The sequence below is a fragment of the Triticum aestivum genome, chromosome 4A (genome assembly GCF_018294505.1).
Source record: "Triticum aestivum cultivar Chinese Spring chromosome 4A, IWGSC CS RefSeq v2.1, whole genome shotgun sequence".
NCBI classification, from domain to species: Eukaryota; Viridiplantae; Streptophyta; class Magnoliopsida; order Poales; family Poaceae; genus Triticum; species Triticum aestivum.
In genome coordinates, this window is record NC_057803.1 from 595,808,913 (window position 1) to 595,820,487 (window position 11,575).

At 46.1% G+C, this 11,575-nt stretch overlaps 1 protein-coding gene across 1 annotated transcript; it reads left to right on the forward strand.

The window, feature by feature from the left end:
- The first annotated feature begins 6,736 nt into the window (after positions 1 to 6,736).
- Positions 6,737 to 9,938, forward strand: LOC123087353 (glucan endo-1,3-beta-glucosidase 8). Its single transcript, XM_044509349.1, has 2 exons — positions 6,737 to 7,340; positions 8,629 to 9,938. Exons 1-2 carry the CDS (start codon positions 7,003 to 7,005, stop codon positions 9,746 to 9,748), a joined length of 1,458 nt encoding a protein of 485 aa, XP_044365284.1. The 5' UTR covers positions 6,737 to 7,002; the 3' UTR covers positions 9,749 to 9,938.
- Positions 9,939 to 11,575: the final 1,637 nt, after the last annotated feature.

Consider the following 11,575-nt stretch of genomic DNA (forward strand, 5'->3'; position numbering starts at 1 on the left):
CAGAGCCGCATTTGTCGCCATTAAACCTTTGAAACGATCTAAAGCGTCTGACACCAAATTTTATCATCGGGTACACGCGACAAGAAATCCTGACCTCGCTGCTGCAACAAGACGGCACAAATCTACGTGAACTCCGTCCCGATGGAGGAACTCGAAATGAAACAGACTTCGGAAGACCGGCTTGTATATGAAATGCCGCCATCTGCCCGGAAGACCCTATGAGAAAAAAGAAAAACATAACTCAAACTAGTAGCCGGAGCCGAGGCCCTGGGTTCCCCTCCAGGCCACCGGACGCCTAAGCGGCCGAAAGAGGGCAAGTGGATCCATGGGCTCGGCAAATATCGCTTGGAGTTCCATCTTTTGATGGCGGAACCCGTTCTTTTTATGGGGCCGTATGAAATAGCAATAGGAATTTTGCTTGGGTTCGGGTACAAGTGTTCTTTACATAAAGAGCGTTGGCATTCAATTACGATGCACGGCGTCCTGTTCTTAACAACTGTATAAAACTGTTGCGATGCAGAGCGATGTCCCCGCTCCTCTGAATCTGAAGAAGAAAAGGAGATACTCGCTAGTAAAATATTTCGGTTGAGTTGGTTCTCAAGGCACGAACAAACTTGGAGAACACACTGCACGCACATGTTAACACCAGTGTTGTGTTGACCTGATCACACCAGTACGTGTTGCCCTGCTGCCAACTTTGTTGATGCCCCATGATGCTTGCAGAGATGTACGTGGTCGGTTACTCCCTACGTCTCAAAATAAGTGTCGTTGATCTTTTTTTGAAGCCGGGCGCCACCCCTTTCCATTACTCATCATAACGGAAATACAAAGTTTCAGTCGATCCACAATTAACGAAGATCACACGAACAGACGCAAAGACCTACCAACAACCAAAAGGAAACCGGAAAGGGAGCGCGAGCTCCGAGCATCACTGGGAAACCCACCACGAGCACCCGTCATCGGGCAGCTCATCGCGGGGCGAAAACCCAGTGACACTCAACTCCACCCACAAGCCACATGCAGCAAACGAACCAACAGTATCAAACTCGAGGACACCGGCTCACAGCTGAGCAAACAAACACCCATACAGGAGTGAAAATACGCAAAAGAACCAGGCAGCAGATCGGACCGGGACGAAGTCCTTATCACCAGAAGTCATCAACTTCAATCCATCATTGTCTTGAGCATCTTGGTACCACGCTCCATTGCCTCCTTGTCAGCACCAGTCATCAAGCCTGCCCAGTATATCAAAAAGCCACACGCAGAGTACACCACATTAAAAGGTGTTTTAAGTTGTTTATGCTCAAAAGTAACTTGGTTACGACTGTTCCAGATAGCCCAGCATATGGCTGCCAGTCCAAAGGTATAGAATCTGGCTCCATCAGGTAAGAATACATAGCACTAAGAAAAAAATTGCCAGATGTTATTCGGGCATAGGTCTGTGCCCAGCACACAGCCTATCGTTCTCCAGGCAACCCGAGCCACTGGACAGGTAAAGAATAGGTGCTGAGATGTTTCAACGCTCCTACAAAATGAACATCTAGGATTCCCAGGCCAGTTCCTTTTTTTCATAACCTCTCTAGTCAAAATGGCATCTTGAAACAATTGCCAAAGGAAAATCTGAATTTTCAGGGTATCTTCGCTTTCCAGATCCACATGTAATCACATCCTACCAGCTGCCTCTCCAGGTAACCATAAACTGATTTAGTAGTGAAATTTTTCTTTTTCTTACCGAGGGCCCAACAAACCTGGTCAGGTTCCATAGACCCTGGCCAGGATCTAACCACCTCTCCCAGCTTTTTCCATTGATCTACTAGAGGAGGATGTAATTGTCTTCTAAAGAAATCATTGCCCACAAAGCTCTTAAAGCCAGCTACTGTAATCTCTTGATAATTACAAATCCCAAATAAGGCTGGGAATCGATCTTGCAAAGGGGGTTCCCCCAGAATGGTGTCTTTCCACAACCTAGTAATATCTCCAGATTTCATCACCACTTCTCTTCCTGCCAAGTATGTCTCTTTAACTTTCAAAATGGCTTTCCAAATGGGGGAATCCCCAAATTTACACTTCACCGAGGAAATTGTGTCATTCTTAAGATATTTGGCCCGAACTACCTCTTGCCAAAGGCCATGTTGTGTCTCCAGCTTCCACCACCATTTGGTGAGGAGGCTGATATTTTGCATATGAAGATCTTTGACTCCTAATCCCCCTTTGCTTTTGGATCTACAAATTCTAGACCATTTCACCAAGTGGTATCTTTTTCGACCACTATTTTCCTGCCAAAAAAACTTTTTTCTGTGCTTGTCCAATTTCTCAATAATTTTTTTAGGGATCGTGAACATAGACATGTAGTAATATATGATACTAGTAAGGGAAGAATTCAGGAGTGTCAATCTACCCCCAGAGGAGGCCGAGTTACTAATCCACGACTCACAACATTTAAGGAATTTGTCATCCACAAAGCTCCAATTAAGAGCTCGCAAAGTGGAGAAACTTACAGGCACTCCTAGATACCTCATAGGAAAGTGCCCAATCTGGCAATTAAATAGATCAGAGTAGAAAGTTAGCAGATCGTCATCTCCTCCTACACAGAGTATTTCACTCTTAAGGAAATTTATCTTAAGCCCAGACATGAGTTCAAATATGTATAGTAAGAGTTTGAGGTTAATTGTCGCTTCTCTATCATGTCCAAAACAAATGACAGTGTCATCAGCATACTGAAGGATAGCTACCCCCCCCCCCCCCATTAATCAAATCCGGGGCAAGGCCTGTCAGCAGGCCTTCATCTTGGGCGTTGCGGATCATTTTGGACAGGGCTTCAACAGCTATATTGAACAGGAAAGGTGAATGAGGGCCCCCCTGCCTTACCCCTTTATGACTCTGGAAGTAGGGGCCAGTTTCATTATTCAGCTTGATACTAACGGTCCCATTTTTTAAAATCTTTTGAATCCAACCGCACCAGGTAGGGCCAAAGCCTCTAACCTTGTGACATTCCAACAGAAAGTCCCAGTTAATTTTATCATAGGCCTTTTCGAAGTCTAATTTCAGCACCACCCCGACCTTTTTTTTGGTGCATGTGATGAAGAACTTCGTGCAAAGTCAGTATGCCATCCATAATATTTCTATGTTTAATAAATGCATTCTGATGCTTACTAATAAGCTTGTCAGCAAATATAGCCACTCTGTTATCCAAAACTTTTGTGATAAGTTTGTATGGGCAGTGAAGAAGGCAGATAGGCCTATATTGCTGAATTTTCTTGGCTCCACTTATCTTAGGGATTAGAGTAATGATACCATAGTTGAGACGGGCCACATCCAAAGAGTTGTTGTGGAAGGCCTCAAACAGGTGCATGATATCATTTTTCACAAAATTCCAGCAGTGTTTATAAAACTCCGCTGGAATGTTGTCCGGTCCAGGCGCACGATTACTATCCATGCCATCTAGGGCTTTTTTCACCTCTTCTTCTGTGAATGCGCCGGTCAGGATTATATTATCTTCTGCGTCTAGCTTTTCACTCCCATGCCACATATCAGGGGATAATCTAAAAAGGTTTCCACTACCATGCCCAAAAAGCTCTTTATAGTAGGCTGTGGCATGAGCAAGAAGGCTGTCAGTTCCCTCAATCGTTATTTCTCCGTCAGTAAACGTCTGAATTGTGTTCTTACGTTTCTTCCCATTGGCTATTCGATGGTAGAAGGCTGTATTGAGATCACCTTTTAATAGCCATCTTTCATTAGATTGTTGCAGCCAGAACAATTCTTCATTGACCAGGATATCGTTCAGTTCAGCTTGCAAACTAACCTTTTTTCATATATCTCCGGATCGAGGGACCCCTCTTCTTCCTCCTGTTCAATTTTTTCCAGCTCCGCTTTGATGCATTTCTTCCTTTTTCTATTATGCCCAAAGGTATGGGAACCCCACCCTTTAAAATATTTCTTAAGTCGCTTCAATTTAATATTAAGAACATCAATAGGATCTGTAGCCTGAACTGGCTGTTCCCAAATTTTTTTGGCCGTAGGATAAAACTTTTCATCTCTCAACCAACTTAGTTCAAATCTGAACTCTCGTTGTCGTGGGGTGTCAGGATTCTTCGCCCCCGAGGAAATTAAGAGAGGATTATGATCAGATACGTCCCTTACCAGCTTACGGACCGTAACCAAAGGGAATAAATCTTCCCACTCAAAACTCATCAAAATTCTGTCAAGTTTCTCTAGGGTAGGGTGCTTTTGATTGTTAGTCCACGTGTATCTACCTCCACCCATGTGAATCTCTCTAAGACACAGAGAGTTAATAAGGGAGTTGAACTTGTCAACATAAGGCGGTCGACTCATAGGTTTATTTTTATCATCATTACTTCGCAAGATATTAAAGTCACCCCCACTATGTAAGGGACCTGAATTCGCGAGCACATTGAGGCAAGCTCAACAAGGAAGTCATCTTTACTGTCGTCATGAGCCGCCCCATAGACTGTAACGATCGCCCAAACACGATCGAGCTTAACATCATATAGGTTTGCCTGTAAACAGAATCTACCCGAGGTCCAGGATATTACTTCTAAGGTTTCCTTCCTGACACCACAAAGGATAACGCCTGCTTTACCATTTGAGGGTACCCAATTCCAATCAAAATTATTCATACGATCAATCTTTCTAAGATTTTTCGGGGGGAAGTTTTTTTTCATAGTTTCTTGAAGGCAAATGAAATCTAGGGAATGATCTTTGATTATATCAGAGAAGCATGAAGTCATTCCTTTCTTTCTTGCTCCTCTGCAATTTCATAATAGACCATTCATTTAATAACAGTAGGTTTCTTTCCCTGTTTGGCATTCCTACCAGGAGGCAAGGTAGGGCCACCACTATATTTCTCAGGGGCTTTCCTGTTTCTTTGACTTCTAGTTACATGTCTGGAGATAACCATATTAATTTTCTTTTCTCTCTTTTTTCTAGACCGGACTACAGTAAAGGATTCCTCATCAACTTCATTTTCCTCACACCACCTCAGATCCAAAGGTGTCTGATCCCCCTTCCCATTAGTTAACATCAAGACATTATTTCTTTTATCATTGTCATCCTCCTTCCCCTCTTTGTATTCTTTGTTTCTAGCTTTTTCCAGTTCTTTAAGTGTGTCAATGCTAGTAAAATCAGTATCAGGGATATTTATGCCCATCTTGGCAGCTCTAAGCATTAACATAGGATCGGATAACGATTCAAAGGAGTTGGTGTTTTGGGAGTTACCTTCTAGATCCCTCTTTTTTGCTGCAGCAGCAGCTTTGACATCCACACGCTCCAGATTACTCTGCACATTCCTCAGACTGAAGCGAAGATTTTCTTCAGTAACAAGAGGGGGGGCAGGAATCACCTCTGCCTCAGGCGACTCCACCCTATAGTCACTGACCACCTTTAAACCAGAGTCATGTTGACCAATCACCTCCACCACCTGGGGAATTTTTTTAACCGCATCAGCATATGACTTAAATTCATTTTTATTGATTTTGTTTTCTATCACCAAAGGATGCTGGCGGGGTGTACTTACTTTCTCTTTTTCTTCAAAATCATGTTCCATTGTATCAATAAGCAACGTAGTATGGAGCGAATCATCAGATTCCATACTCTCTTGTGACTCCCGAATCGGGTCAGGGACTTCTCTCTGGGGAATGGAGGGAGACTTCCTTCCAAGCCCAGTCGAAGAGCTGCCCCTGTTAGCTCCAGGAGTCACGTTTTGCTTCTGATTTTTTTCATTGTCCCCATCTGTGTTAGGAGACACCATCATATCTTTTTTCACACGATTCGGATCACTAGAACTTGCTCCACCTCATAGAAGAAGTCATAAAAGTGCCCCCCTAAGACTGATTCGGCCACCCCTGGTATCGCATCCACATTTCTACACCCAATTTTAACCCGAGCCGACGCTGGGCGGTGCAAAGTAGCAGAATCAATCTCTAGAGGCACACCCACCAACGATGCCACAAAAGCAAGGTTCCTCTCACTCCTTTTGTCTAAAGGCACATTGCTAATTTTCACCCAGGCTACCTCCATCAAACCCTTCGCTCCCACTGCAGAAGACCAAGGGGTAGCATGGATCGTGGCACCACTTGTTTCCAGAGTGACAGTTTTCACATAGCAGATTTGAGCAATAGCCCGTGGGTTAGGAAAACGCACCACAAATACCCCAGGGCCTATGGCATGAGCCGAGCAACGCCAACCCGTGGCCAAATAGTCCGAAAGATCTAACTCCATCTGCCTGGTCGACGTCTCTCCCTCAACTATAGTAACAATAATGTTGTTCGATCTCTCCTTAAGCTGACTAGCTGTAGAGGAATCATGGATGTAATAGAACCCCTGCCCTTTGGCTTGAAAGGCGCACATCGGAGCAATACACTCCCAGGGAAGGAAAGCAACACATGCAGATGCAAGGTGTCCTAGCTTGTTACAGCGTTCACAAAAAACTTGAGGGCATCGAGCAGGAATGTGTTCATGCGACTTGCAAATGGGGCATGGAATAGGGTTTTTGGTAGGGTGCACCTGATTCACATTCTGCTTTCCATGGGGACGACTTTGGTGTGAGTGTCGCTGATCTATTGCACTAGATCGGGAGACGACCGAAACTTTGTAGAGCTAGCTGCCTTTCCTTCACCATCACCGGCCTGCTGCGATGTCTATGTGGTTCTTCGTCATCACAGATCACTCACAGGCACGTCCAGGTGCAGTTCTATCCAAAACCGCCCGTCCCTGTCCCGCCTCACAAAAGCAGCCACCGCACTAGAAAAATAATCAAATCGTTCGCACCTCCCCATCATCCAAATCGCATCCCTTCTCCTCCTCCTACACGTACGTCCCCCAGCTGGAGCCAAAATCCGCGTTTCATTCGTGAGCTCTTCTTCTTCCGTCCGTGTGTGGCCTCAAAAGCTTAACCCAGCTCGCGCTTGCTCCGATCGTTCGTGAACTCTTCTTGCGTGCGTGCGTGGCCCGAAAGCTTAGCTTTGCCGCTCTGGTGCTTCGATCATGGCAGGCGTGGCCGTGGCGCGGCCGCTGCTGCTTCTGCTGCTGGCCGTCGTCGGGCTTCCGGCGGCCGTGGGGCTCGGGGTGAACTGGGGCACGATGGCGTCGCACCAGCTGCCGCCCAGCACCGTGGTGCAGATGCTGCAGGACAATGGCATCAAGAAGGTGAAGCTGTTCGACGCGGACGCGGAGCCGCTGGGCGCCCTCGCCCGCTCCGGCATCGAGGTCATGGTGGCCATCCCCAACAAGATGCTCGACATGATGACCGACTACGACACCGCCAGGGAGTGGGTGCACAAGAACGTCAGCGCCTACAACTTCGGTGGCGGCGTCAACATCCGGTCAGCACCTCCACTCCTCCTTAATCCATGATGATCCTCTTCTTTCTTCCTCTTCGATTCAGAATCTCGCATGGCCTCTCTGCTTATTCTGTTTTCATGCTTGTTCATCGATGCTTCTGTTGTCATCAACTCATCATGTTATAATTGCAATTTTAATTACTCCCTCCGTTTCAAATTAAGTGTCTCAACTTTGTACAGAGTTCAGACACTTATTTTAAGACGGAGAAAGTATTTGATAGTGATGTTCATATTCTTATTCTTCCTTTAAATGTGCATATTGTGAGTTTACGATATACTCGATACATATTTATTAACCTTCTTGATTTGTGTACAATGATAGTACTATTCATGTCCTGATTCTAGATCTCAATTTCCTTTTTCCTCTTCCAAAAGCTTGAGCCTGAAGCATGCGGCCCAAAACCTTTATCTTGTTTGATAATCCATTCACAGTGGATGCCTAAAATACTCACCATAGGTATAGGACGATGTGGATATCCAATTTGCTGATCGTCCCTACCTGACTCGTTCACTGGAAGCTTTCTTGTCAGCAAAGTGGCAACCTTGGCATGGCATGCATCAGCTTACTGCAACATAAAGCTACCTACACATACCCATCGCATATTTGCATCTGTCCTGCCCAGTTGATGCGTGAAGAATCTAACTTTCGGCACTTATCTGCTAACTTGTTCTTGGATGGAAAAAACTTTCTTTTCTTGAAAGATCGATATAAATTTCTGAAAACGATCTGTCATGCGCACTGGTGAACCCACGTGGATCGATCAACCCACTGAATTCTTGTCGCCTAAAAGTGATTACTTATCTTATTGCTAAAAAGCAGCGCCCTTGATCTGATTTCAGTGGCCCTTCTTGGCGCCCACTAGACACCCACCAAGTCCTTAACACATATTCTCAAAAAAAAAAAGAAGTCCTGAACACATTTTTTTCTGCGACATGGGCACAAACTGTTTCGTGCAAAGTTTTTCAAGAACTGCTTTCTTTCTTCCATGCAATTTTGCCCTGTCCCTGTATCATGCCTGAAATTTTGTTTGCGGGTGAACTAGCCGTCGCGACTGAAAACTATCCTCTGTTAGTGTTGCTTGTCTGCATCTTTGCTGTGTAGAGGCCGGGTGTTTCTTGATCATGTTTTGTATCCGCTTGATGCTATATTTTGAGTTAATAAAAACGTCCTTTATTAGAAAAAAAATCATCTGGGTTAATAACATCATTTATTCAAATTTGTTTTGATAACCATGGTATGAAAACTAATTATGCATTCCCCTACCTGCAGATACGTTGCCGTCGGGAATGAGCCGTTTCTGTCGTCCCTGAATGGCACCTTCCTGAATGTCACGCTCCCGGCCCTGCAGAACATCCAGAAGGCCCTTGATGAGGCCGGCGTCGGCGACACCATCAAGGCCACCGTGCCCCTGAACGCCGACGTGTACCAGTCCCCCAAGGACACCCCGGTGCCGTCGGCCGGGCGGTTCCGGCCGGAGATCTCCGGCCTCATGACAGAGATCGTGCAGTTCCTCAACCAGAGCGGCGCCCCCTTCACCGTCAACATCTACCCGTACCTCAGCCTCTACGGCAACGACGACTTCCCGCTCGACTTCGCCTTCTTCGACGGCGCCAGCAGCCCTGTGGTCGACGGCAACATCCAGTACACCAACGTGTTCGACGCCAACTTCGACACGCTCGTGTCGGCGCTCACGGCGGCCGGCGTAGGCGGCCTGCCGGTGATCGTCGGCGAGGTTGGCTGGCCGACCGACGGTGAAAAGCACGCCACGGCCGCCTACGCGCAGCGCTTCTACACGGGCCTGTTTCGGAAGCTGGCGAGCAACGCCGGCACGCCGCTGCGGCCCAACCAGTACATCGAGATCTACCTCTTCAGCCTCATCGACGAGGACGTCAAGAGCATTGATCCGGGCTACTTCGAGCGGCACTGGGGCGTGATGCGCTACGACGGCCAGCCCAAGTACGCCATGGACCCGACCGGGCAAGGCCGGAACACGGCGCTGGTGGGGGCCCGGGGCGTGGAGTACCTCCCGCGGGTGTGGTGCGTGCTCAACGCCAACGCGGGGAACATGAGCAGGCTCGCGGACAACGTGGGCTACGCGTGCTCCAACGCCGACTGCACCTCGCTCAGCCTCGGGTCGACGTGCAACGGCATGGACCCCGCGGGGAACGCCTCCTACGCCTTCAACGCCTACTTCCAGGTGCAGGACCAGGACGAGCAGGCGTGCGGCTTTGACGGGCTCGCCGTGCGCACGCGACAGGACCCCTCCACGGGCACCTGCAACTTCACCATACAGCTCGAGACCACCTCCGCGGCGGCGGGGCGGCCGACGGTACTCTTCACGACGGCCCTGCTGGTCTTGGTTCTTGCGGCCATGGTGACCATGCTCTGAGCCCGAATCTGATTGCTATATATGCGGTGCTAGTTAGTAGTGACTCGAGCAGTTAGCTACAGGAAGGAGCTAGCTAGATATTACACACTTGTTAGTTGTAGATATTCTTTTGGTTTGTATACGTGTTACGCTACTGTAGTATATATGATCACATGACCCCATGGACCTCGGATTCCAAGGGTTTATTAGATGTATAGCTAGCAAGAAAGATTGAGCTCACTCATGTGCACGTCGTTGTCTCCCTTGTGTCGTATATCTTTGAGGGCGAGTCTATCACCATGCTCGTGGCTATCATAACCGAGCTTTGGGAGCTATGTTTGTGCCCTGCTTCGCCTCTGTTGGTGGAGCATATGAAGGTGAACTCGCTGGTGACCTCATGGTTTGGCTCGTCTCCATGGATTTGATAGTGACTGCTGCTTTCAGCCGAAGCGTTTTGCGGTGTACAAGCATGGACTATGTGGTCGTTGCGCGCCGGTTATGTTTGTCAAGTGTATCGTGTGGTCATGGGTTTCATGTGTTTCTGAGTAGTCCTCATATGGTTTATCGTTGTTTCTGTTTATAAAAAACAGTCTTACCAAATTGTAGTTTGTATATGGTTTATGTTCCGTCAATACTATATTTGTGAGATCTTATATTAAGATTCGTGTAAAAAAATCTATTTTCTTTCATACATGTTTTAACACTCGACCGAGACTTGGTTAAGCCTAATTCCACTGAGAACTAGCCACATCCTATGCAAAAATCGTTGTGGGATGTTTGTTGGCACTATGTCTCGAAGAGGCCACGTTTGACGCACGGCGTAGCTGGTCTCTTCCAACTTCCAAGAACAACGAACGATACACTTTCATGTTGCTTTCCTTGCTGTCGCCTCCCCCGGAACGAACGTTTCCAGAGCCCGCTCATGCTGATCTAGGAGTAGAGCAGCTATCCAACGTGTAAACATGGCGTTGCTCGTCTCCGACAGCTAGCCGCGAGTGAGGGATCCAAATGCAACAAACAAAAATGGGATGCGCCACTGATTTGTTGGTGACTTGCTGGTACCAAATGCAACTAGTCATCCATCGGATGGGAGTGAGTGAGTGAGTGGTCACTGTTCAAGCTAGCTGTCGAATATTTTTACTATTTGAATTTCATAGGATTGGAGTTGATGTACGTATGTTTCGTGCATTAGCGATTCTACTTTTCTTTTCTTTTTTTCTACGAGAGATGCATGATTCACATGAAAGGTTTTATTAGAGCAACTCCAATGCACGGACACATTTTGTCTCCTTCAACTATCGAATATTTTTATAAAAAAGTTCATGAGTATTTCCATAAATTCATGAACTTTTTTATGGAATTTACAAATATTTTCTTTATGCATGATTCATTTTGAAAATCTAAAAAAAATGGATAGATGGTTTTCATTTTGCAGCCAACAAAAGCCATTCTTTCCAAGCGGTTTTCTTCATGAGTGACACAATGCTAGATTTTCCTTAGGGAGGGAGCCACACATGTGGAGTGTTTTTTCAGCAGACCGATGTGTGCGTTATGATGGCAATTTATCGCTTATTCCCGGTGCAGGTCGGGGGATAGAGTACAGGGCAGGGCCATTAGTATGCTTCTCTTGTTTATGTCTTCTCTTTCAATTTGTTTTTCTTTTTCGCTTTAGTTTTCCTTTCCATTTTTTATTTTTTATTTTTTAAAATAACCAAACATTTCTAAATTTCATAAGAAAAATCAAATTCCAAAACTTTTCTGAATTCATGAACTTTTATGATATCGAAAACAATTTTAAAATTCATGAACATTTTTTTAATTTGTAAACCTTTTTATAATTCAAGATGG

What these genes read in the sequence shown, in the direction of transcription:
- LOC123087353 (XM_044509349.1), top strand. Translation starts at nt 7,003, where the DNA reads ATGGCAGGCGTGGCCGTGGCGCGGCCGCTGCTGCTTCTGCTGCTGGCC. An exon ending in GGTGGCGGCGTCAACATCCG is followed by an intron (nt 7,341 to 8,628) that starts GTCAGCACCTCC and finishes CCCTACCTGCAG; the next exon opens with ATACGTTGCCGTCGGGAATG.